The sequence below is a fragment of the Enoplosus armatus genome, chromosome 12, assembly GCF_043641665.1.
Source record: "Enoplosus armatus isolate fEnoArm2 chromosome 12, fEnoArm2.hap1, whole genome shotgun sequence".
Classification (NCBI taxonomy): domain Eukaryota; kingdom Metazoa; phylum Chordata; class Actinopteri; order Centrarchiformes; family Enoplosidae; genus Enoplosus; species Enoplosus armatus.
This window is the reverse complement of record NC_092191.1, coordinates 15,924,343-15,950,297: the sequence shown is the minus strand read 5'-3', so window position 1 is coordinate 15,950,297 and position 25,955 is coordinate 15,924,343. Positions and strand designations below refer to the sequence as shown.

Here is a 25,955-nt window from a genome sequence, read left to right as displayed (position 1 = left end):
ACAGTAATTTCCACATGTGACTGGAGGACTTCAGTGGTGGAATTCAGGATTATCCTAATAGGATTAACGTAAACATTTGTCTCATGAGCTATAGACTCTACAAACCATGTGGGGGTTAACATAACTACTTTTACCTCAAAAAACAAAGGTGGTTTGTTTTCAGTGCGTCAGTGCATACAACTATTGCTGTATGCTGTACCTGAGGTTTCCCCCTTAAAGATGTCCTGTTGAACTCTGTCATTCCCCATTGCAGCCAGAAGAGGGCGCTCCAGAAAACATTGTTCTGTTTCCACCTCAGGAAAATGACTCCCTGCAGGTACAATGTGTGTGTGTGAAAGCCTGAGGGAATGTGTATTTACTGATATTTTATGTGTATTTTCACAATAAACACAAAACTATATAAATAGTCCTCGTGTTTTTGCTCAGCTGCAATGAGGCAGATAGATGTGGTTTATTTGTATTCCTTCTGATATCATATTCAAATATGAATTACATTGGAAAATGCATTCTCTGGAGGCTTGTGATTCCTTGTGTCTGTAACACTCTTCACTACCCTGGTCTGGTTTTGTTACCTGGTTGTGCATTTTTGTATATTTGTACTATGTCTGTTGGTTTTTCAGGAGGAGATAAAGATAAGAAAGGTCCCAAAAATACATAAAAGATAATACTTTTATTGTGGTCGGCTTAATATCCAGTGAAAGTCAGCCACAGGAGACACTTCAGTGTGCTGACAGATGTTATGTTTTTGAGCCAGTCAAGAGGAACACAGGGTGTTTAAATAGCTGAGGGGGGTGGGTGTGTGTGCACTGTCATGTCCATGTGCAGTCATGATGACAGTGATGCTGGATGAAGCAGGAGTTTTTATTATGCAGGAGGGTGTTGTGTGTCTTTGTGTGTATGTGCCCATGTGTGTATGTAACCAAAGCATCTTGGAGTGTAACCTGATTCTCTCTCAGGGGGTTACTGCAGGCCCGACCCTTGGCCTAATTCCCAGCATTCACCTGCAGAGGCACTGTCAGTCAGTGCAACCAGCCAGAACACACAGCAGCAAGAGAAGGGGGAAGAGGCCGGAGCAGAGGTGGATAGGGAAGGACAGAAGAAAGAAAAGAGGGAAGGGAGACAGAGGAGGAGGAGGAAGAGGAGGAGGGACTAGGAAGAGTTTACAGTAGACGGGGAGGAGAATGCTCAACACTTCCCTTTGGCCAGCCCATTGAAGTTAGTCAGTCTCAGCAGCAAGCACTGTGTTTGTCAGTGCGTGGTAGTGTAGTGTTTCTAGACTCTACTTCCACACACACGCACACACACACATACTGCAAGAGCCTGAGGAGGCTCATGGAAATTTAACAGGGGAGCGGCAGCAGCAGAAGACAGGACAGGACTGTGGAGAGGAGGAGGAGGAGGAGGAAGTTAGCTGAGTCAGTGCAAGAGAGGAGAGGGAACGTCAGCAGCATGTGTTGCAGCATGTTTGTGTCGTCCTCTGCCCCCTTCAAAACACAGAGCCCAGCAGAGGCTGCCTGTGCAGTGAGCAAGGTAGAGGGGTAGCAGAGGAGCTGCACTGCACTGTAGAGTCACCTTCAGCACAATGGAGCACACTGCTAGGTAAGTGCAACACAGAGGGGGGGGGGGGACTCGCAGGCTGTGTAATGAAAGGAGAGAGGTGTACTATTTTACACAGGAGGGTGGCCAGGATAGAAAGAGTGGATGTGTTGAAATGTGTGTGTGTGTGTGTGTGTGTGTGTGTGTGTGTAAGCGAGGGCCTGGTCCTGCTTTAGCACTGCTTTCTCCCTGTTTACAGCAGTCATGTGTAAAGCATTAAAGTTGTGTTAGCACATGGGCACTGTCATATTAAATTAACAGAAAGTATTACTTACTGACTGTTGGACAAGTAGCAGTTTCCAGGCAACCGCAGCTTGTTTTCTATTTTGTTCTTGTGGGTTAATTAATAACAGACGGTGCTTTCTGTGTGGTGCTCAAACTAACTGAAGCATGGGCTCTGCTTTTTTCTACCTCACTGGGCTTCCACATCTTCACATAATGACCCAGTGGCCAATAATATGGTGTAAACTTCAACATGCTATGCCACCTGGTGCTGTTTCTTGTTATTCTGTTTTAGCTTTTCTGACTTGATATCAGTGGATGGACATAGTCTATTACCACTGTGACATTAGCTGGTCCTGATGACAAGGCGAGAGAGCTCAGGCAGGAAACAGGAAACCCCAAGACACATCAACATACAGCCATCTCGTGATAAAACTGTGTTCATGTCTGCATGCACGACTGTTAAGCTGTGGAAGAATTATTTATACCTCATTATGAAACATTAAAACAGAAAATAACAGCAGGAGGGAGATCGCAGGCACTGAGAGTGACACTTTGGGCTCAGTTTCTTTCACTCTGTTGTTCTTTAATCTTTTATGTTCTGCAGGAGTAGTCTAAATTAGCACATTTAAAAATAACTTAATATGGCTCGATCTTTGCATACGCAGATGTGAAGAGAGAGGCTTTAAAGACCCAGTACAGTCAAGATTTGAACTACTTGTATTCTTGTGTTCGTGTGAGCAACAAAGCAAAGAGATCTGTGCCTCCATCTGTGTTGAATGTGTCACACAAAGGAGGCTCTTTGTAGTGGCCACCCAGGTGAGGCCAGTGACTCACAGCCTCCTCACCACGCACACAACTAGGTGGTGAGGTGAAACTGGAGCAAGAGGTGACATTTTGTAGTCCATCTTGAAGGAGGACATTTGATTGTTTTGTGTTTTTCTTTATTCAATCAATGTAATGCAAATTGTGTATAACAGGTAAAGACTGAATGTGCATTTACTTGTCTCCAAAAAAGAACGATTTAATCATCATTTCCGCTTGTAGTACAGTCACCTCTGCTTGTGTGCAGCCATGCTGTCTACTACTGCTTCATAAATAATGAATAGACAGATTCAATTCTGAATCTCAGCAATGGACACCATTACTGCAGTTGTATCCTTGTTTACTCACACCATTAAATCAACTCACATCTTAAATTGCTAAAAACAGGATCTCTTTCTCAAGCACACATGTTCTATACTGAACATTGCAGGGCTGCGTTATATCTGCACATGTGTATATGTGTCTGCGCATGTCTTTGGCTGCACACCTCAGTTTATATCTGAGAGGGCGAAATAAGGGAAACTTTCCCCTCTGCAAACTTAGGCAGCCTATGCGGGAGAAATTCCATCACATAGTGGGTCCACAGTTGAGTGCTGAGTGTTGTGATGGCAATGTTGCTGCAACATGATGCCACAGCCAAGTGTTGTGGTGTGTGTGGTTGGACTCTGTCCATCTGTCAACCAGTGAGACAGACAGACAGGAAAAACAGCCAAGGCCAAGTGCTCCATGTATTGTCTGAGATAAGCCAGATAAAGTCACGTTTTAAAGGAATTATTTTCAGGTTGTGATTGGCCAAGCTCAAAGGACATCTTAATTATTTACTCAACATAAAGGTAAGAACTAAAGACTGAATGTCAATGATTAAACCACGTGTTTATGCTTGTCACAGTCCAACAGGACTGGTTTGTCTAATGATTATTTTTACTCGCTGGGTACATTCTTTTGACACCCTGGGAAAATAATTATAGCAGACTTCCTTATGAGATGTTTCTAAGGTGGAAAACACCAGACTGTAATGACCATACTCTTAATTTAATAAGTTGCTTTTTCCCTTCAGAATAGTAATCATGTGATGCTCAAGAGCATAGTGTGAATAAAGACGCAGAGATTAGGCGTGCGCACTGAGCCTGGCATATATTCAAGGCTATTATGCTGGAAATAATCTTTTAATCTCAGTAATAGTATAAGAAAAGCAAGTTGAGAGATAAAGATACAGTGTTTGAGAGGAGGACAATACTCCAGTCAGTATGACCTTTGCATTACTACACAAACAACACTTTACTTTAACACATGGGTGGAGTTATTTGTTGGTGATGTTTGGCTTTGAGCATGAAATCTGTAGGTGTTCCCATGTTTGCCCACAACATGCTCACACTTGTACTAGTACACACTCTATCATGTATAGTGCAGCAGAGACTCCAGCATGTCGCTCACTACGATTGTGTTTCGCTGTCCCACAGGCTGAAGCTCAGGCTGAGAGCTTGAACCAGAGGGACGACAGAGCGCTGCTGACTGAAGCCTCGACCGACCAGCAGAGTCTGCTGTCTCAACCAGTGCTCCCAGACGTCTCAGTCATCACTGGAGTGGAGGAGAGCAGAGACGCAGCTGGAGACCAGGAGGATGAGGAGGAGCTTGAGTTTCCTCACGACCTGCTGCCCAGTCTAGACTTCAGCAGTGAGCTCAACATCTGGGAGTCCTCGCTGGGGTAAGTTGAGGGGTTAGACACACACACACATGCATGCACATGTACACAATTATGCAGGTTATAACTTTCGCAGTTTCTCTCGTAATGTCCAGGTAAAACCATGGCTTCATGTAACAGAAAGAAGAAAGACAGGTTCTTGCTTGGCTTTGGGTTGCTGTTACAGTTCTGAGGAAATGTGAATCATGTTAATAACTACAGTTGTTTGCATTTCTTGTTTACTTCCTGAAGAAATACCGCAGGGAGAGTAAAAGCAGTTGGTATTCTACACAATAACTTGGCCCCCACAAAACACCAAATACACACTGACTGTGCAGTATAACTAGTTTTAAAGGCCTTGAAAACCTTATTATGAGCACTGGGATCCCACATGAACCTACAATTTTCTGCTGCAGCTAGAACAATTTTGGTTATGTCACATGAGAGATTTCTATATTTCAGTTTTTGTCCTTGCTCTTCTCACCAGTTTAAAGTGGGCTGGGCTCAGTAGGGAACGTGACATCACATATTTCTGTGCACCAATCAAAGTTTAGCAACATTTGGATCAAAATGTGATGACAGTTGTGGGGTTGTTTGCTTATGTTGCCAACACTGCCAATCAAACCACATTTATAGTTTGAGTACTAAACTGTAAATACACAATAATAGGGATGTTTTTTTCCCAGAACTTTTATTTAACTTTTATTATCTATTTAGTAAAATATATTTAATGTTATAGAGAAATACGTATAACTTATATATAAGTCTGCAGTTTTTTCAATGTGCAAACCATCCATCTATTTTCTACACTCTGTCGAGGGTCATGGTGGGGCTGGAACATACCCCAGCATGCAGTGGGTGAGAAGCAAAGATAAACCCTGGAGAGGTCACCAATAAATTGCGGGGCTAACACAGACAATAATAATGTGATTAGCTTCAGCTACTGTGAGTAGCTTTAGATTCTACAGGCATTACAAAATCTTAACTTTACTTTTGTTTCAAACTTACACACACACTGTAGTATTTTTTACAATAAGCAGTCTATACTAGAGTATAGTGATACACCAACCCTCACTAGAAGATGCAGGTTCATGATCAATACAGTATCATATTATTATTACATCACTGTATAAGGATGTATTGGATATTCATTTTGCTTGATTTATGACCATAAGGTAACAGATTTGTACCAATTATTCAGTCAAGGTGAAAGTTAATCTGATATTGATTTGTTGCATATGTGAATGTCTGTGTACGTGCCTGCGTACGTGTGTGTGGTGTGGGTTTGTGTCAGCAGAACTCAGAATAGCCCAGGTGAGAGGGAATGTGAGCAGGTGAACCCCCTGCTGGTGGGCCTGCGGCATCACATGGAAGTCAGTCGACCGCTGGTGGTTCTAGATACAAGGTACCGCACAGACTCAGCATGATGGGGGACAGCGGGGGGTCTGCTGTGGGAGTGTGGTCAGTAGACGGGTAAAAAGTCAAACCAGGGAGCATGGAGTGGAACAAGAAGATGACATGATGGTCGATTGTTTCTAACTCATAACTGGAGTGTGATGGATCTCGCTGTTTGAGGTGTGGTCGTTTGTTTTTGAATTATCTGCAGACTGACACTGTCTCAATTGTTGCCTGGCATTCTGCTTTTGTCTAAGTGCTGAGGTTAATTGCACTAATTTGTCTGTAGGCTTTAATGTGTTCTAACAGCCTGACTCATGGCAGCGGTATAATTAATATTGCCTGATGTGAATGTGTAAAACTATTACTTTAAAATAAGGATATCACGCAGGAACTAATTGTGAATTCCTCAGTAAATGCTCAATATCTAGTCTCTAAGTTTTGTATGATGATGCTTTACTTTGGGGGCCACAAAAAGAGTAAGTTATGATAAATAGATTCATTATTATAGATTAATGAATGAGTTGTAACTAGTTTGTGCCACTTAGCTGCTGGTTCAGAGTTAATCAGAAACTCATGAAGAGTCTACAAGTTGTTATTCTTATTCACAGATACTTTGAACTAATCATTACCTAATGATTCATTAATATAGTATCTCCCAGTCTGTTCAGAAGTACTGTGAAAAAACTTTCACTGGATAGATTAACATTCGCAAACTGCCGAAAAGACATACATAAAGTTCCTGCTTTTTAAGCCAAACACTGTAGAGTAACAGGACAGTAATTGTGAGAAGCACCTGATCTATTCCAACAACAGCTTGTTGCACTGCAAAACTATCCAGCTGCAAACAGTTTAGTCTCGTTTGCTGCTCCGCCCTTTAGCAGGGAGTGCCAATTAGATACAGGCTTGAGTGGCAGGTCGGTGAGGTGAGTAACATGTTGTCAGGGCAGATATTGTGTTTACAAGGAAATGATAGAGCCTTTATAGAGCAATCATGTGAGCCTGTATTAACCAATCACATGCAGTGATGATTAGTGACGTCTCACTTTTATTTACTTACAACTGGAAATTAATAATGACTTTTGTCATTAGAAAAGTAGATAAGGACTCGATCCTGTATGGGGCAGATTTCAAAACACCACCTGATGATATGAGTAGGCGCGTGGGCTATCTCATAACTAAATAATGATGGTGGATCTACGCACTCAGTGGGGTTTATAATTAAGATGGTCCCACAGCATTTTCCTGTTCTGCAGGCAGTGACTCAGCAATTATAACTGAATGGCACAAAGCTAGCCTGTGTGTTTTGCAGGGCATGGGTCACTAGTTTGATTTATTATGAGTCGGTATTTGTTTTGGTATGAACATGTTTAAGATTGGTTGTCTTGTGACATGACTTATTATGATTTATCCCTTTTTTCTTAAGGGAATAATAATAAAACTGTAATTATTTATGTAACATGGTTCATGTAACATTTACAGTTAATGTTTAATAATCGCTATCCTTTCCATGAAAATAGTATTTTAGAATTAACCAAGTTATTCATTACAGTGGTCAGGATGATGGAACAGACAGTATTGCTCAGGACATAAAATCACAGGAAAACTGTGTAGGTGCCACTTAGTGTAATGTCCGACTACGTGGTGGCGTGTATGAACAGACCTGCATGTTCATTAACAGGCTAGGCATCCTGAGTACAGTTGTGTGTGCATATCGCAGTGCAGTGTCTGAGCATGGGCTTGCGCTCTTCCGATAGCAAACGCTCTGTGGCATCGTGGAATGACCAGCTGTCTGCCTGCCAGTTCAGACTCTTAACTCTGTCACCCTACCCTTGTCTCAGGCCTCATGACAGCGACCCAGTTCTCACAGATTCCCAGCCGTCACCTCGGCCCGCTGCCACATCTTACCCGGACGTCCGACCCCTGACCCCTCCCCCATCCTTGCTCCTAGACCGGGAACTCCAAGAGGCCTTCCAGGAATGTGAGGAGCAAATGGCCTCACTGGGCATACTTAATTCCACAGAGCCCCCCAGCACCACGCCTGAGACGGTTTATGATGTGGGGAAGAAAACTGGAGAAGTGATGGTTAATAAGTCCAATGAGTCATCGCCACTGCCTCCAATCGTATTCCAGCCAGGACATAGCAACGGGGGCCATGGAAACAAGAGTACACACGGAAACAGTGAGGCAGCAAACAGTCAGAAGGATACAGTTGTGTTTAGTTTCAGGAATTACATACTGGGCACTGAGAATAGTGCTGGGGTAATAGAGATGGAGAGTAAAATAAAATCAACACAGAGCCTGGATAAATGTCCAGACATTAAGCCAGAAAAAGAAACAGACACAGATGAGCAGAAGGAAACACCCCCGCATACACAATTAGAAATGGCAACAGATTCATTTAGTGAAACCCCAAAAGATGTTGCATTCACTGAGCAGCAGAGAGACGATCCAAGAGAGGAACATGTTGATTCTAATGCAGCCGCTCAGGAAAATGGCACCCTAGACCGTAGCATAGTGATTAGAGTAGAAGGCACAGAGGCAATAACAAAGACGGTAGACATGAAGAAAGAAAATTATAGTGATGAGCCCAGTATTAATGTTTGTATAGGGGAAACTGGAGAGAAATGTGATTCAGTTATTGAAACATCTGAATGCAGTAATCTCCATTTAAAGGATAAAGATGCAACATCAGAGATGCAGTCAGAGACACACACAGGAGCAAACAGTCACACTGAGGAGGATCAGGAGTCAAAAACAGACCAATGGATGGCTGAGCAGGACAAAAAGGCAAAGAAGAAAGAAAAAAAGAAACAAAGGAGAAAGAAAAAGGTGGAGACGAATGCAGAGACTGAACAGAAAACAAAGACAGCGGTACAACCTGAAAATGATTTACTGGCTGTGTCACTTGTAAATGCAGGAAATCACTCAGATTCAACGGCAAATGTAGAATCAGTCTCACAGGCAGACACTCGGACTGTGATTTGTGGGGAACAGCCTGATAATGGGTTTGTCTACAAGCAACAGCTGAGTCCCGGGGGAAAGCCCAGCCCCAGCCCCCTACTATCATCCTCTCATAGCAGGCAGGATCATCTTACTGACTCAGCCTCTTCACCTGCATCCAGCCAGGCTCTTTCACAGAGGCCTCATCAGTCAGATAACCACAACCTTACAGATGCCCCATGTGGGATGAATCACTGCTCAGATGAAGGCCCACAGCGGGAGCAACATGCAACCGGAGTTGTCATCGACAACCAAAATACACCCCTGATGCATGTCCAAACCACAGTTATCAATCCAACTGCTTCTCCTGATAAGAGATCAGATGTACAAACACGGGAGGCTATAGTTACCTCAGAAGCAGTGATACTCACACAGGAGAATCGGAGCCCACTCTCCAACAGCCGAACTTGTGTGGGAGAGAGTGGCGAGGAGAGTGCCCTTGAAGAGGCTTTAGTGGTGGTTGCTGCGTTGCCACTGACAACACCCACGATGCCAGAAGTGATAGAAAGCAAGGGAGAGGGAGAAAGCACGAGGCGTGATTCACTGGAGAGAGTAGCTACTGTAGCAATCGTAGATAGTGGAAAAGCAGTAGGAGAGAAAGATTTGGGAGGAATAGTAAAGTGCCTCAGCTCTGCCGACGGAGAGAAAGAAGGACTCCTGGACAGCAGTCCTCAGCTCACGTTAATCTATTCACAGAGAAAATGCTCACTTGCATTCTTAGCCAAAGAGGGACAGGCTGCATCTGAGGAAAGCTGCAGCAGCAAAATGCCACACAACTCGGCTGAGACTGAAATGAAGGGACCGAGAGAGGCAACCGTTCGCAGTGCAGACACAGAGAGCTCACCAGCTGAAGAGGGAGACAGAGAAAAGGAGCCACTCCGGTTAGAAGCCTATATCAATACTTCTCCCCTTGGGCTACTAACTGGTCCTGATTGTCAGGATCACAGTGCTGCGGGATTGGAGGGAGCAGGAGTGGGAGGAGGAGGAGGAGGAGGAGGAGGAGGAGAGGACGTGGGAGAGAAAGGAGGGCTGGCTAGAGAGCACAGTTCATTCAGCCAGCCAGAAGGCTCTGCTAGCGGGGTGTCATCAGCCGAGACTGAGACGTGTCCGCCCACCGATGTTGCCGAGTCACAGCTGAAGTCTCAGAGCTGGAGTGAGCCGTTTGCTAACATCATAGAGAGCATCTGCACTGAAAAGGACCGTCTCTCTCACCCCTGCCAGGAGCAGCATGGTGCAGCAATTTCACCTCCCCCCACTCACCCTGAACAGAGCTCCAGCAATACAAACGGAGGGGTAAGGGATGATCTCAAGCAGAATTTGATTTCAGGGGAAGCGCTGTCTTTCGGACACACTTGTGAGGAGTCATCCATCACAGAGACAGAGAGAAACTACAGCCAAGTCTTCCTGCCTTTAATTTCACCTCAGCCTTTGACTACTTCACAACAAATCCTAGTGGAGCGTCAAGAGAGCAACAATCAACAGGTCCAGCCTGAAAGTAGCAAAGCAGAAGCCAGAGCAGTGGAAAGTACAGCTGAGTTCCAAGTCCAAGCCCAGAGCAATACTGGTGGCCCTGCTATGTCTGGAGTGGGCTTGTACACGTGTGACAGCAGTGGACGCAATTACAGAGTTCACTTTGCGGACACTGTGAAACAAGAGGGCAGTTCCTCTGTGGATCTCAGGAACATGTCGGTGTCAGACTGCGCGTCTTTGCCTCCGCTGACTGTACATGAGAGTTTGCATCATCCTGTTGTTGAGGTCAGCTACACCTTCCCAGACTTCCTCAGCTCGAGGAAGATTGAAATCCCCACAAACGCAGCTCCTACCAAGGATGAATCGGCAATACGGAGCTCAGCTGACTTAACAAAGCCACAGAGAGCTGCCCAGTTGGATAAAGGAGATATGGAGACAAAAGATACCAAGGAGAACATTAACATAGATCAATCAGTTAACAATAACTTGGAGACAAACACTGTCGATTTACAGTCAGTGGCCGAGAGCTCAAAACAGCTTCCACGTCCCACGGAGAAGACTCACACTGGTAATGAAGAATGTTTTAACCTTTCACAAACAGCAGGAAGTGCCATCTCTGAGGCTGGTCATCTAACAGAGGTGAAGATGACAAATCAAGTAGAGGTGGAAACAGAGACGGGTGCTGTAAATCTGTGTTTGCCAAAGGAGAAAGAGATAGATAAGTTACATGCTGAGTCTCAAGGCCCCGTCCAGATTGGCCAGCCTCAGAAATCACCTTTAAAAAGTGATGCGACTGTGATTCTTGAAGAAAAAGAAGGTAACCCATATCCTCTCTCCACAAGTTTTGTGCTTCCAGCTGATGATGTTAACTGCAAGCCTTTAAGTGATGTCCCCACTGAGTTACCTGTTGGGCAGCTCTCTACTGACCTTGACCCCAGTTCAAAGCCTGAAACTGTAACCTTGACCTGCGCAGCCTCTCTTCAGACAAAGCCTAGTGATCCCACTCAAACACCTCCTCGTGGACTAGTTACCACAGATCCCACGAAGGTTAGCGAAGGGCCAAAGTCCACAATTCACTTTGCTGATCCAATAAAGGATGAATCAGCTCCTTCGGAAGTGACAGCCTCTGACCAGTCATTTGCTGTTATCGAGCAATGTGCCAGTAATCCTACTGTTGTGCTGCGGCCTCCTGGCCCAATGTTGAGTCACTTGGAGTTCATTACTGACTGTGATATCTCTGTTTCTGAGCAGACAGATAACTGCAGTGCTGGTGGTGCTGATGGTGACAGCACCAAAGTCTCTGGAGAAATGGATGGCAACAAGAGTGGAGATATGACACAAATCTCTTTAGCCCAGGATCTGGAGCACGGAGATGTCAGTGTTAAAGCCAATGAGTGTTGTCTGAAACTGGTGAATAGAAATCATGCTATGGAGTCTGTCGTGGGACTTGAGAATTCTGCGATTAATAATGTAAATATTTCATTTTCACAAGAGCAAAATCTTTCTCTTCCTACTCAGCCTCCTGTTGCAGTGGGTGTACTGGCAAAGGGTGAATCTGATAATGTAATTTCCCTATCTCACACTGAACCAGACTCTACTGGCATTAAACCTGTTATTTGTAAAGAATCCTTTAAGGATGACCTCATTAATGTCAGCTGCCCGCTCAGCTCTGACCTGCCTTCCAAGGAGGCTTATGATGTCATTAAACAAGACAATGTGACAGAGAAACACAAAATGGGAGAACAGAGCGCCATGCTGTTTGAAGAGGAAAAGAAACAAGTTGAAGAGGCAACAATGGATAATCAAAAGGAAACAGCAGACAGCAGGAAGCTGCAGACAGGACAGACAGGCACAACATCACAACAGAGTAATGGGCCAGATAAAGAGGAAATTGGAGACCTGCAGCCACCACATAAACAGCAAGTACAAAAGACTGAGTCACCAAGAAGGGACATAGAGGAGGAAGGAGAAAGGAAGAGTGGCATTGCATGTAAAAGCCAGACACAGACTCCTTCCTTATCTCCCGACAAACCTACAGGGTCATCTGAGGACATGCTAAGTGCTGAGGCAGAGTTTGGTAGTGAAGCTCAGACTGTTTATGACCAGAGTTTGCGCCAAACTCCGACAGCAACACTGGAACGCAGCTCTGACAGGGACACGGCACCAGATTTGAGTGCAGCTCTTGGCCAATCACAGTCCACACCAGATGAAAACTGTTTTGCTCAGCAACAGGAGCAAGAGCAACAGCAGCAGCAGCGTCTGGGATCCAGACATCCCACAGAGGAATTGTCAGGTGGCTGTTTAGAGGGGGGAGAAAAGACTAACAGTCAGGTCAGCCAGACCCAAGCACTGGTTCCAGGGGTAAAAAGGGTAGCAAGGGAAGGAGACGGCTCTGTTTGGAGTTTGTGTCAGTCAGGAAGCAGGGATGAGTTGACAGGTGATGACAGCAGTGGCAATGAACGAGTGACGGGTCTAGAGAGAGGCGAGGGAGAGGGAGCACAAGCTGCACCAGGGGTTGACAGGGTTTATGTGCCGTCTCACCTTGCCAGTGATTTAAATGAGAGTGGAAGGGCTGCTGAGAGAAATGCCTCAGCTGACATGGGGATAGTAACAGCTTGCTCTCAAATAAGTGAGGCCAGACAGGGGATGGATGAGAAGATAAGCCCCAGGTTAGGGGTAGTTGGGTCAGATGCAGATTTAATGGCAGACACTGAGTTTGTGAGTGATCTTGGTGGTAAAGGTCAGCAAAAAAGCAATGTGTCAGCTGACTGTCAAGACCAACTTGGAAAACCTGAGACCTCAAAGAACACTGCTGTATCTGTTGAGTCTGCATCACGGGAACATGAGACTTTCCCTTTACAAATCTCTGTTTCGGCAAAGGTCAGCACAGATAGTCATGACATTCATACGGAAGTTATTCCAAGTGCAGACCAGGCTGAAGAAATTCATACAAAAATATTCAGTACTCTGCCAGATCCTGTTGGGCAACCAGAAACTGTGGAAAAGGATTTCAGTGCTGCCATGGCTGTGAAAAGCAACAGTAGTGAAACTGAGAAGTGTGAAATTCAGGATACGGTGTGTGAGCCTCTTGAGCTAAAAAGCTCCAATATAACCTCAGCCACACAAAGCAGCCCAGTAGCACAAATACCCATAAAAGGCCCTGATGTAGAGGAGATCACAAAGGAAGATAAAGCAGCTTTGGAAGAAGAGAAAGCTAGCAGCCAGGGGAAGGGACAAAGTGAGATAAAAACGATCAACAATGAAGCAACAGAAAAACAGGGGGTCGTAAATCTAACTGGGAGTGCTAAAGACGGTGGCTCGGGATCAATTAAGGTGTCAGACCTCTGTGAAAGAGGGGTGCCACACAGCAGCACCGAGACTGCTGTTTCTCACTCTGAGGGTAGCATTGGTCTTTCAATGGCAACAGAAAATGAAAATGATATAAGAGATAAAAAAATTTCTGATGTTATCAGAGCCCCATCTGTTGTTTTGTCAAAGTGCCCGGAAGGTTTTTCATCGACCCCTCTTGCAGCCCCCACCCAGTCAGAGAAGTCACATGATCAGTTGCCAAAGCCCCAAGATGACATTGTGGTAAACCCCATTGTTGCTGCTTCCCAGTTTAAAGAAAGATCACTTGAAAAAGCTCCTGCCTGCATCTCTCCTGTTGAACAAGTGTCCGTGAACACGGAGGCAGCCGTCGCGTCAGCTCCTGAACTTGTAGCCCGAGAACCAGATACAAACTGGATACAAGCTCTAAAAGAAGCTGCATCCCATTCTCACAGTAAACCAGAGAACACAGTGGAGACCTCAAGGTAAACACAAGAGCATGTGTGTGTGTTTGAAATGAGAAATATCCGGAGATTAGACGAGCATACACATGAAACTTCACTATGTTCATGGCAAATAAATGCCTTGTGCCTACATGGGTCAGTGGAGGTCATCATGGGCTCCTGCTTATGTGTTACACAAAGTAGCATGTTAGCATCCTGTCACATATCATCTGCTCACGTACATCACAGAGACAAAAGGAGAAAGGCACATAGTCTGCTTTTGGTTTGTATCACCAGCCACAACAATCAGAACCACGACTAAAGAATTATGAATTGGGTAGATGGATATGTTCATTTGTATTAATATTTTCCGTGGGTTGTAAATCTGTTCTCAGTTGTTTAATATTCATTGATTTTTGCAGTTTTTTTACTTAGCATTCCAGTAACACCATGTTCAGGACTTGTTTGGAGTGATATTGCAGAGAGCAGTTCGACAATGAATATGAATGAGGAGGTAAACACAGAGCTGCACTTTGTATTGACTCGAGCTCGGGTCAGATGACTGTGCCTGTTGAAGTCTAATGGAAGTAATGCAGCCCTTTATATTCAAAGGATGACATCAGCTGTGACATCGGCCCTGCTCTCCAGGGCAAGAATGAGGCTTTTCTCACACAAACACAGTGCAACAACACAAACACACACACACACACACGCACCTACAGTACCTCTGCACCCAAACAAACACTCACACGCACACACTCTTGTAGGGACATAAACCCCCGTACCCACACAAACACACACATTTGTCATTTGTCAGTCATTCCTTGGGCATGTGCTGTAAACTAAACAACAAATCCCCCAACCCCCTCTTCTCTTGCATTGTTTTTCTAGACCCCTCCCATCTCTGGAGTCTCCTCAACTAGAGTTTCTTACTCCGACTGAGGAGATAACTGCTCTTCTGAGACAGGAGGAGATCCCACCACCGGAGCAAGCAGCAGAGAGGACAATAGAGATCCCCCACCTCTCACCTCTTGTGAAAAAGCCAGTGGATCTTCCTGAACCAACACAGCAGACCGCAGAGCTCCCAGAACCAACACAGATCACAAAAGTAGAGCTCCCAGAAGAAACAGAGAAATTAGAGCTCTCAGAACCAACCAAGAAAGAAGAAGAGCCTCCAGAGCCAAACAGGGAGCCAGAAACTCCTTCAGAAACAGTAGAGGAGACAGCTGAGCTCCTCAAACCAACAAAAAGCACAGTACATTTCCCAGAACCAACAAAGAATGAAGAAACAGAACCAACAAAGACGACAACAGAGCTCCCAGAACCAGAGAAGAAGCTGATCAGCGAGCTGCCAGAGGAGAAACCTGAGGAGATCCCACCTGATCCATTTAAAGTGCCAGCTGAGGAACCTGCAGTGACAAAAACAGCCCAGGATCCTGCTGAGGATCTACAGGGCAGCGAGTAAGTGTCTTATAAATCATAAGATGAATACATAATCAATTACACTTTTGATTGGTTAATCTTTACATCTGAAAATCACTTTTTTTAATTGTGTTTTTCATGACCATGATCTGTGTGTTGAAACACTGACAAGATCAACTTTCTGTCATTGTCCCACAACTTTTGCTATTTTATGTACATGACAGATCATTGTTATTGTCTGTGTCATGTGGCCAAGGTTATGAATTGATGGCTACAGTTTCCAGTGAAAGTCTACTTTCTCAGTTTGAATAAACCGTGATGAAATGTTTCACTATAAGGCTGCTGCCAAGGGACTGTTCTCCTTCAGAGATCAGTCACAGTCTGGATAAAAAAGAAAACATGTCCTTTTAATCCTCAATCGACTAAAATTTAAGGATTAGAGCCTTTTACCATTAAGAACAACAGGTTTAAGGGGAGACTGGTAATTTTGTGGTTGACTGTTTTTCCAACATGGAAACCAGACTTCAGAATGATTTGTATATGACCTATTAGACCCTAAAACTTTTCCATTACAGTGATGTATCAGAGACATTTTATTGCAGCTAACTTATTTGCAAAAAGGGGGAATCTCTTGGGGACATGTGCTGTTCAGCTCAGCAGCTCTGCCTGTCACACGTTTAAAATGGATTTCCATGCGCTCTGAGGGTCCCTTTGGTGGCTTTGTTTGGCTTTCAGACACCTCGAGGGCGTCTGGTAGGTTGTTGCTGTCTGCAGCGGTTTAACATTGTCTGATTGGACGAATGAGAAGGAGTCTCACAGATTTGTACTGGTTGATGTAATGGCAGTGAACCCTTTATGTTGTTAAAAGTCCTGACTAAGTTAAATACACATAGTAAACCAGTGTGTCGTTCATTTTGACCTCCATGTGGGCAGTCAGTATTTATTTAAGCATTTTAACAGCTCCAGCTAGACTAACTTTCCATGTATGTCTTTTACTGAAAAACTTCATATGTCACTAGAGTGTTCATTGTGCATCTAAGTATGTATTGGGAAAGTTTGTCCAGTTTATTTACTATGTGATGAATGTCTTTTGGGATATTTTGATTACGTTAAATCATTGCTGCTGACTTCTTTTCACATAGCTTTAGCTTTTCTCAGCTTCCTCAGTTATCTCTCTTATTTGTCACTCTCTTCTGACTCTCTCCTGCCGTTTGCTGCATGCCCGGAGCCATCCCACATGCCAGAGTAGCACTTGCTGCCTGTCAGTCACAACACTTGTCCCATCACTGCTGTTGGAGACATAAAGGTTTGTTCAGAGTAGGAGAGAGGAGTGACGCTGCTATTTCCACTGCAGGTTTCATCAATGGATAAAGTTACACTTGCATACGTGTGCCAGAGACAGAAATGTGACTGCATGGTCGATGGTGTGTGTGTGTGTGTGTGTGTACATGTGGCTGTTTCCCCGCCCCCAGAGGCTGTCCTAGCTGTCAGTCCCGCTCTGTCTGTGCGGCTTTGTGAACTGAAGCTTGTAGTGGGAGGAATTTGGGCAGGCACACAGCCCCACTGAAGTCTTTTGCACAGACCAGACAGAGTGGAACAAAAGCCAGAGTTCAGAGAAACACTTGAAGCATGTGCTTCGACGTAAGTGTGTATGACAGAGTCATTCAGAGTCATTCAGAGTCACAGACGCAGGAGAGAAGGACTGGGACGTACAATTACTGGCTCTGGTGTTTTGGAGTGCAGCAGCCACTCAGCAGAAGTCTTTTCCATCACTTACTGTAGTCGGCTGTGAAGTTGTGGGATGGATTCCTCCGTGGCTGAAATCTGGGTGAGTTGACAAGAAGTAGCTGCCCTATTTTTTTTCTGTGTGTGTGTGTCTACAGTAGGTGTTTGTGTTTAAGTCCCTCCAGGTGGATGCAGCAGATGGTCAGTAGGTAACTAGTGCTAATTACGCTCTGTCTCTGCTGACCTCACCAGATGGGCGGAGGGGAGGGATGAATAGAAAGACGAAGGGACAGAAGGCGCAAAAGAAGGAACAAAGTTGCGAAATGAATGTTGTACTTGTAAAAAATGTTACAGGTTAGAGCATGTTGAGCTCCCCTCCCCTACTGGATGTAGAGGCTGCTGAGAAATCTCAGAAGTAGTAAAACTTATAACTGCTACTAACTAGTTTCCATAAAGTTTGTTGTCATGGTAGACTTTTAAAATGACCACAAATGACCAAAAGTGGACACTGACCGACTTGCTGTATGACATATGTTATACAACTAGTTTTGATAAAAACAATCTGTAAAGCCGGTTGTACTCATAAAACTGTGGGGATGACTGTGACTGTTTATCCTGGTATGTAGGATATTTCTCATCCATGTTTTCAGAGTAAAAAGGAAGTAGGATGTGCTATAGCCCACATTGTACCGTAAATAGACTAGTTGCCATGGTGATTGTAGGTTCATATGACTTTGCTGGCAAAAGTGAAAAGGATAATATCTGTCATTTATTCAACCATACTAAACTGCCTTTAAATGAGGATTTAATCTCAGTGGTGGCAGAATAGAATTTGTGGAGTATTTGTTTATTAGGTGTTTGTAATATATACAATTTGTTCTTGAATGAGTCGTACGTGAGTGTGTGTGTGTGTGCGTGTGTGTGTGTGTCAGGACCGTATGAGCTAACTGCTGGCTGCAGGATAGAAATGGTGCTCCCATCATTACAGCATTAAAAAAAACACTTTTCTTAGTACCCTCAGCTGGTTTTGTTTACGACTCTCTGTTTATTATTAAACACTCTGCCTGGACTTGCTGTCTTTTGCGTCCAGCTGTTTCCCGTAGATTACACTAAATGTGTGTGTCTGTGGCTTGAATACAGTACAAGCAAAGTCACTTTTGTTTACTTAATACTCAGTCATGAACATGAGGTTAGAGAATCAGGTACGTTATCTGGACTGTGATAGAAGATGATTACTATGTGTCCCTGGACTGGCCTTGTAACATCTGGATTGGCTCTCTCTAGAAAGTTGCCTTTGAGTAACGCCCTGCACACTGCTGAATTAACAACAATAAAAAACTGTTTTGGACCGCCTCCAGGTTAATGCCAACAGTAAAACTACACAGACATGAAGTGTTGCTGAAAAATAGCACATGTACTCTCTCTAACTTGTTGCATTCATCCTGTTATGGTAATGAAGCCTCTGCTAGTTCACACACATTATATCTGGAAGAAGCTCCAGCTGTTAACCTTGGGTTGAGTGGGTCAGCTGACATTATCTCCACATAAAAGCCACTGAACCAGTAAATACTCCACACTTCCAGGGTGTCCAGGGTAATTTTATTTTCTGCCAATTGTCTCTTCTCTGTATTTTTCTATCTGCTCCATAGCGGTTTGTGTCCATCTTTGGAGGCAGCAGTGAGTCTTATGACAGTTTGCTCAGACTATGTTGTGACTTGGTTGTTTCTATTTCCAGGCTGCATGTGCCAAGTTGGCCACAGATGCTGACATATGTATAGCTTTGGCCTGCTGGTGTAAGTCACTGACTGGATTTGTAATGAGAATAATGAGAGAAAAAAAATTCATATATGGAATTGTACCATGTTCCCTCTTCATGCAACAAATTAGAAAATCCTTTACTTTTGTCATGGAATGATAGAAACCAGACCTGCGTTAGATGTAAACTGTAACTTTCTACGCCCTTAAGAAAAGCACACGCCCTCATTAAATGTTATTAAGTTCTGACTTTACTGGAGAAAGAACAGAGTTAAGTTTCAGGCTGAAATGAGCTGGAAGAGACGTTTGGAAAGTGCAGCTCAGCAGACCGTTGATTCGATGCCTGAGTACTGTAAATGTGCTTTAGTTGATGGAGGTATTGCGAAGCTCTATTCTGCAGAAGAGGCTACTGAGGTATTTTTAGAGCTAAACAGGAGGCCTGCCCCAAGTGGGGAACAGCTGCATGGGCGTCCATCGCATTGCCTGTCAGATTAGAGAGCCTACCACTCCTGATAAGACGGGCCTGGATCAGGGCCAAATCCACTCCACCAGGTGGCCAGTGATGACAGAGCCAGACACCCTCAGCCTGGCTACTTCACTGCAGAGGGCAAGTAGAGCAAGCAAAGGAAACATGGACCGTCATATAAGGGGGCTGACAACATTTTCGCTTTCATGTACTTTAAATGACAAAGCACTCTTAGGATGGTTGGAGTGAGCTTTTTATTTTTCAAGTCTCTGCTAGGTTTACTGCACAGAGCAAAGTGCTCCATCTTTCTCTGCTCTGAGGTAAGTTTCCGTCACGGTTCATTTGTATAGACGAAAATGGAGTGTGTCCTCAGAGGGCTTTCTGAATCGCCGTACTTGGCCTTCTTGTTTCGGTCTGTCTGTTGATGTTTTGTATTCCCTCCCCTGCAGGCCCTCCCTCGCTGAGCAGGCAGAGAGAGGTGACCGTGCCCCTGCCTCTCCCCCACCTCCCACCTCTGAATTCCACTTCCTGCCTGCCCACCGCCACGACACCACAGAGTTCCCCACTCCTCCCCCCACACCCCCGGAGAGGCACACACCTGAAGCTCTACCAACCCCACCTGCATCTCCCCAACTTCCTCCTCCTCCTCCTCCTGCCCCTGCCTCCCCTCCTGTACCTTCAGCTTACCACCGTGAGGACCACTGCCCTGCTTCTGCACCCTGCCATCCCCCTTTAAGGTATGAACATGAACTCTGTCACTGGTCCTGAACCTGTCCATTAGGTCATTTTCCATTTCACTGTGAAGTTCTTTATGAAGCACTCATCATGTGTTGTGTTAAAAAATGTGATGCGAATGTGTGTCACTTTTCTTTCGTGCCTCTGCTCTGCTTCGTTAGTAAGACCTTTCAGTGGATTTGTTCAGTGCTGCCATTAGTCCCTTTAGCCTGCTTGACGAAAAGTAGCCATGTCCTTATCCTTTCAGGTCAAATTATAGCATTAAATCGACATCTGGCACACTGAATTACCTCATAGATGTTGATTCACAGAGCTCCTGAATAGAGAGAGAAACTATTGGAAATGTAGAGGAATGAGAAGATCGATACCATTCTCACGTTTACATGGTAAATATGTAGCCGGGGCAGGCAGGTGGTTATCTTACCTTAGCATTAAGACTGGAAACTGTTAAAAACAGCTGGCCTGGCTCTGTCCAAAGTTAACAAAATGCACCTCTATGTGCTGGACTATTACTTGGCTGGGTGCAGTAACTTCATGGAGTCTCCACTGGTTGCCTGACAAATGTTCCCGGCCAAGAAATAGTACAGCACATAATCCCCTGTAAAACGGCAAATTGTCATTTTTACACTTTGTTTTTTTGTGCAGATCAAACAAAGAAGATATAACATGTTAATTAGTGAGCTTTAGGGGTACTGGTAGGTGGATTTTGTTACCTTTGAACAGAACCAGGCTAGCTGTATCTCCCTGTTTCCGGTCTTGTGCTATGCTAAGCTAACCAGCTGCTGGCTATGCATATTTAACATACAAATATGAGAGTGGTATCAATCTTCTCATCTAAATGTTGGCAAGAAGGCAAATAAGCTTTAATGTGTAACTATGCCAGTAAGGAACTGTGAAATATAATTCTGACAGATACATCATATGCAGCATTATTGCTGTATTGTCTCGTCTACTATTTCAGCAACCCCAGTTTACCACCTCATAAAATTACAGATTAGCATTGCTATGCACGTCTACCACATGAACTCATAGGAAACAGGATTTGCTAATGTATGAACTCAGTGGTCATGGAAACTCAAATGCATACTGTGTAATTGTGGCTTGTTAATGGTGGATAAAATGTTTATATGCGAATCTTTTAGACATTACAGGATAAAGTAGAGCACTTCCACGCCTTTTTACAATTAGCACAACCTGGCCCATCATAACCACTTCACGTATTGTGGCTGATTTCTTGCCATTTGAGCTTCTTGTGTAGCACCCTACTCACGTGCTACAAACTCAGCCCACAGCACAATGGTTTTCATTCATAACACTGCTGCTGATTACATTTTAATGCTCCTCATTATTTCACTATCAGCACAGTTTCCTCACTGATGATACTTAACATTCCTCTGCAATCTTTTGTGGCTTTGCAATTTATTTCATAGATTTTATTTTATAAGAGGGAATGACTCAGCCACTTTCACAATGCACTATTATTTACAACCAGCAGAGGGTGTCTTCCCTTCACAGAGTCCAGTGTTCATGTTGTCTTGCCAGCTTGTGTCTGCACTCTGCTGTCTGAATGCTGCAGGCATAGGAAAATAATGCAGGGAGACACACCAGCCCTCATGTATCTAACTATGCATCAATGAATTAAAAAAATACTGTATTGTTTTCTTTCATATTTGCTTATGGTACTATTTGGCTTCCTAAACGCCTCCCTTGCTCAGACAAAACCAGCATTTTGAGGAGGCTAGGCTTGCATTATAGTGTTGTTATATTATTTATGATGCCTGAGAGGACTGTTAGGTGGCAGTGGAGAGGAGCGGCGTACCAGCCCAGTAACATGGATTGAGTATTCTGATTGGATGTTACAGATTGTCCTGTTTGCCTCCAGACAATCTCTTGAGAATCTTTTGAGAATCTCAAAATCTGTTGATATACTGTAAATGCAGACAGATGAAGTCTGAGAGTGGATGTTTTGTAGACACAGCCTCAGGAAATTGATCCCACGAGTGATTGTTTATGGGAGCAGTGCAGCCTTTTCTTGGCATACGAGAAACAAAGCTCCGGGCTCTTACCCTGCCTGATAAGCAGCCATTCAGCAGGAGGATCAGAGGGGCAGATCACAAATATCTAAAACCAGGATTCTCCAAACACACATCTTTGAATTGCATGTACACTTGCTGCTTTGTTAGTTTGTTAGTTGGAGTTAGTGGCCCACTTTGTCATAACTGTGTCATCAGTGATGTTTGACTTAAAATATGGCAACAGCAATATCATGTTTTACTGCAAAGTCTACGTTCTATCTATAACAGTTCTATTGTATGTTATTAGCAGTTGAGCTCATCAGAAACTCTATATCTTTATACTGTATTTTTCATTAATCCTTCTGTTTTGTTTCTGCTACGCTGTGTTAGTGATTCTTTCATTTGCTATTTTATTATCACCCACTAGTCCAGCACCTATAATTTAATGTAGAAGGGGATCGCCTCTTTTGTGGTTCTTCCTGAGGTTTGTATTTTTTCGTGCTTAGGGTTGTTTGGATCTCTATTTTACTTTTTTAATATGAGCCTCGGGCTATACCTATATAAGCCACAAATTTTAACTTGACACTGACTTGACAGTACTATCCAGATTTCCTTTCAACACTTTCAAAGGTTGTCCCATTATGTTTTAGTGACAGCTAACAACAACAACAACAACAACAACAACAACAAGCTATTAAAATGACCTCTTCTTGAGTCACATTTATCATATTTAATTCTGACTTAACTGTTTTTATACACAACTAAAGCCCATTTCACAGATATGTAGGGGTTATATTTTTTCTACTTAAGTACATAAAAAAGGTTTTGCCATCCTTCCCTCTAAGCTTTAACCAACACCTGTGAAACCAGAAATTGTTCTGCACCATCACAGCTGCTTAGAAGCACTTACACTTACACTTACATCCAAACCCTCTTGCAGGCTGCACCTATGTGGATCATAGTGACCCTGATTCCTCTTGAGCGCCGTTATGAATCTTTCAGAAAAAACTGCCACAGCCATATCTTCCAGTGCCTGAGTTTGTTGAATTTTTTATTTCCTCATTTTCTTCAGTCTACGGTTGAAAGTGCAGTGCAAGGCCAGGCTCTTAAAGCAGCAACACAGAGGGGATGTTTATGTCAGTCATTCAATAGAATAGGAACTTGTACTTCACACACATGCTTTGCTGCCCTAGATACATATTTGAACTGGTATGAGGGTCTGGATGGCTGTAGCAATCAATATATTTGCTTTAGCAGGGGTCTATGTTGGGAGTTGTGAGTGGGCAGTATTTTTACTTGTCCCCTCGGGCTGTGAAACATCGACCAACAGGCTCAACCGAGACTAGAATTGCATCTATATTCTTTGTGGACATCAGTTAATGGACTTCATGTTTACATGCAAACACTCCCCTTTTCAAATGTGGTGTTAGGTGAACACACATGAACACTGGGTTCTGTGTTCTACATTGTGCAGTGGAACTGGAGATTGCCCATTTCATTCAGTTCATTCAATGTTTTTAGTCCACGCAGGCAGAGGTACGACACCTGAAACCTGCATACAGCAAGTTTGTGAGACTACAAGTGCTGCAGGCTGTAGTTGCTATTGTAGTGAGTCCTCTTTTCCTCACTTTCCCATGAGTGTACAATAGATTTATTCTCCTCATATTTCCAACGCCTCTCTTTCCCCATTGCTCCTTGACAATCAATGGGAGATTTGCAGAACCTGCTCCTGCTCTTATTTCCATCCCACAGGACACATTCTCTGAGTCTGTCACACACAGATGTCTAAAAGAAAAGACTGGACTAGACAGAATATCATTATTGCCCTTCCGGTCTTTGATGCAGTTCAAGGTTTGATGAGAGTGCCAGTAAATTAGATCACCAACCCAGCCTGCTGCCCAGGGATTCAATACAGAGACTGTATTCATTAAGAAGTGCAGTTGCTCGTGTGTCAGGAAGCATATGTCCTTGTCCCTTTAGCAAGGAGTGACACCTCTGGATTAAGCTTCTGTAATTAAAATATATATGTGTATCTTTAATATTTTGAGTCTCATAATGGGTTGTCAGTGTTTCTTGTTTAACTTCTTATTGGATACTGAAAAAAGAATCTTGATCTTTTCTTGAGCTCATAGAGCCTGTTTTGTTAGTGTGTGCTGGCACGGAGTTACTGGTGGCTTGAATGAAAGAGAATATAATAGGATCAGAGTTGAATGATACACACACATACTAGTTTCTCAGAGTCTATTGTTTACCTCAAGCATCACTCTGGTTGGCTGCGCTGTGCTGGAAGCTTCCATTGTGTGAAAAGGAGGCACAAAAATGACATTTTCATTCTCACTGGGTGAGAGAGGGGGATCCTTGCAGGAGAAAGGCAAAGTGGAGATGTACGGTTACTGTGGGGGTGGGTGGGGGGGAGAAGGGGACTGACAGAGTGAAAGAGAAAGCGCCTGTTAATCAGTGCGGTTCTGGGGGTCTGCTATTGTTTGGCTCCCCTGCATAGTCGCGGCAGCGGACGAGAAAAAGCTGCTTGTCTTTTTAAAGGCACAGGAGGCTGGAGTCAGGGGAGAGAGTGGAGGAGAGAGGGGGGAGGAGGCAGTGAGAGCAGCAACACAGCTCAGCGATATCAGCAACCAAACAGAGAGGAGCCACCTCAGACTCTCCTGCAAGACGGCAAGAAAGCAGGATTGTTGTTCCACCCTATTTGTTTTGGATTATACTCTTCTTGACATTTTGCTCTCTGAGATTTTATCCCCCTTGGTGTTGCATCATTTTACCACCAGATGAGAGGCAGAAATATTAACAGTCTGTAGAGCAGAGGCTCAGGGATGCTGTGCATAAAGTGAGGAGCCCTGATGCGAGCAGGACTGGCTCATCCTCTGCACTGCAGCACAGTAAGCTCAGCCGGTGCTCACCTCCTCTGACACAGGCTGTCTGTCTCCTCTGCAAGGATCAGAGCAAAAGGAGACGTTTTTTGGGGGGGGAAGCAGGTGGATGTGGAGGGTGGCTGGAGCACAGGAGCAGGCAGGGGGGGCAGGGGGGCCAGAGCTAGCTGAGGATGGGAGCCAACGAGTCCATGGAGCAAGGACAGACCCCCTGTCCCTCTCAAGAACACATGTGAGTTTGAGTTAACCTGCATTCCTGCTCAGTGTTCTGTCTGGAGCTGTTCAGAGGTGTGAGTAAGCTAATAAAAAAGCAGAAAATCTCTTTATTTAAAACCTGAAGGTCTGAAGAGCAGCTCCACCTGCTTCTGCTTTGCTGTTATATGTAGGTTTTTATTTATTCATGGCTTTATATTGGCCTCCCATGCAACATAAATGTTCATTGTGGGTGCAGAATGCAATCACCTGTGAGTTATAATACGGGAATACTCGCCATTTGTGTTGTTATTTACTGTTGCTGGATGAAGCCTGACAAAGATCTCTGTGAGACATTGTGTTCTGTTGCCTTCCTCCAGTTTTTGATGCATTTTAGATTTTCCTTTACTTGTTTTTCCATGCAAACTGCCATAAATCCTTTTCAGACTGTAAAATCCAATACGACCAACTGAACACGTCATCTTTGTTATTGTTTGCTTTTGTGATGTAAATACAGATGAGAGAATTGGCGCATGTGCACAGGCACATGTGCATGAGTGTGCCTCGACTACAGTACAGTATGTATGGATGAAACATCATAGTGCTTCAGGGGAGCCCGTGGGAACCAGAATTAGGAAATGAGTGCAGTAGGTGCCGCTAGGAGGCTGGTGGGGTGATGTTTTGTTCTGTGGGAAGGAGGACGCGACTGCCGCGTAGGGAGCAGGAGCTGGTGAGGGTGTTGAAATAGAACACGCTGTGTGGGGGTGGAAGAAGATAACTCAGGAATAATAGGGGATGAGA

At 44.2% G+C, this 25,955-nt stretch overlaps 1 protein-coding gene across 1 annotated transcript in view; it reads left to right on the top strand.

Annotated features, from left to right (window-relative positions):
• tacc2 (transforming, acidic coiled-coil containing protein 2) overlaps nucleotides 1-25,955 on the top strand; it is a 48,634-nt gene that overhangs the window by 3,717 nt on the left and 18,962 nt on the right. Inside the window, 11 exon segments of the mRNA XM_070916529.1 lie at nucleotides 254-316; nucleotides 4,104-4,360; nucleotides 5,619-5,729; nucleotides 7,561-8,228; nucleotides 8,640-11,009; nucleotides 11,220-11,566; nucleotides 11,828-13,126; nucleotides 13,247-13,430; nucleotides 13,866-14,004; nucleotides 14,854-15,423; nucleotides 19,780-20,067. Coding sequence (XP_070772630.1) covers nucleotides 254-316; nucleotides 4,104-4,360; nucleotides 5,619-5,729; nucleotides 7,561-8,228; nucleotides 8,640-11,009; nucleotides 11,220-11,566; nucleotides 11,828-13,126; nucleotides 13,247-13,430; nucleotides 13,866-14,004; nucleotides 14,854-15,423; nucleotides 19,780-20,067 — 6,296 coding nt within the window.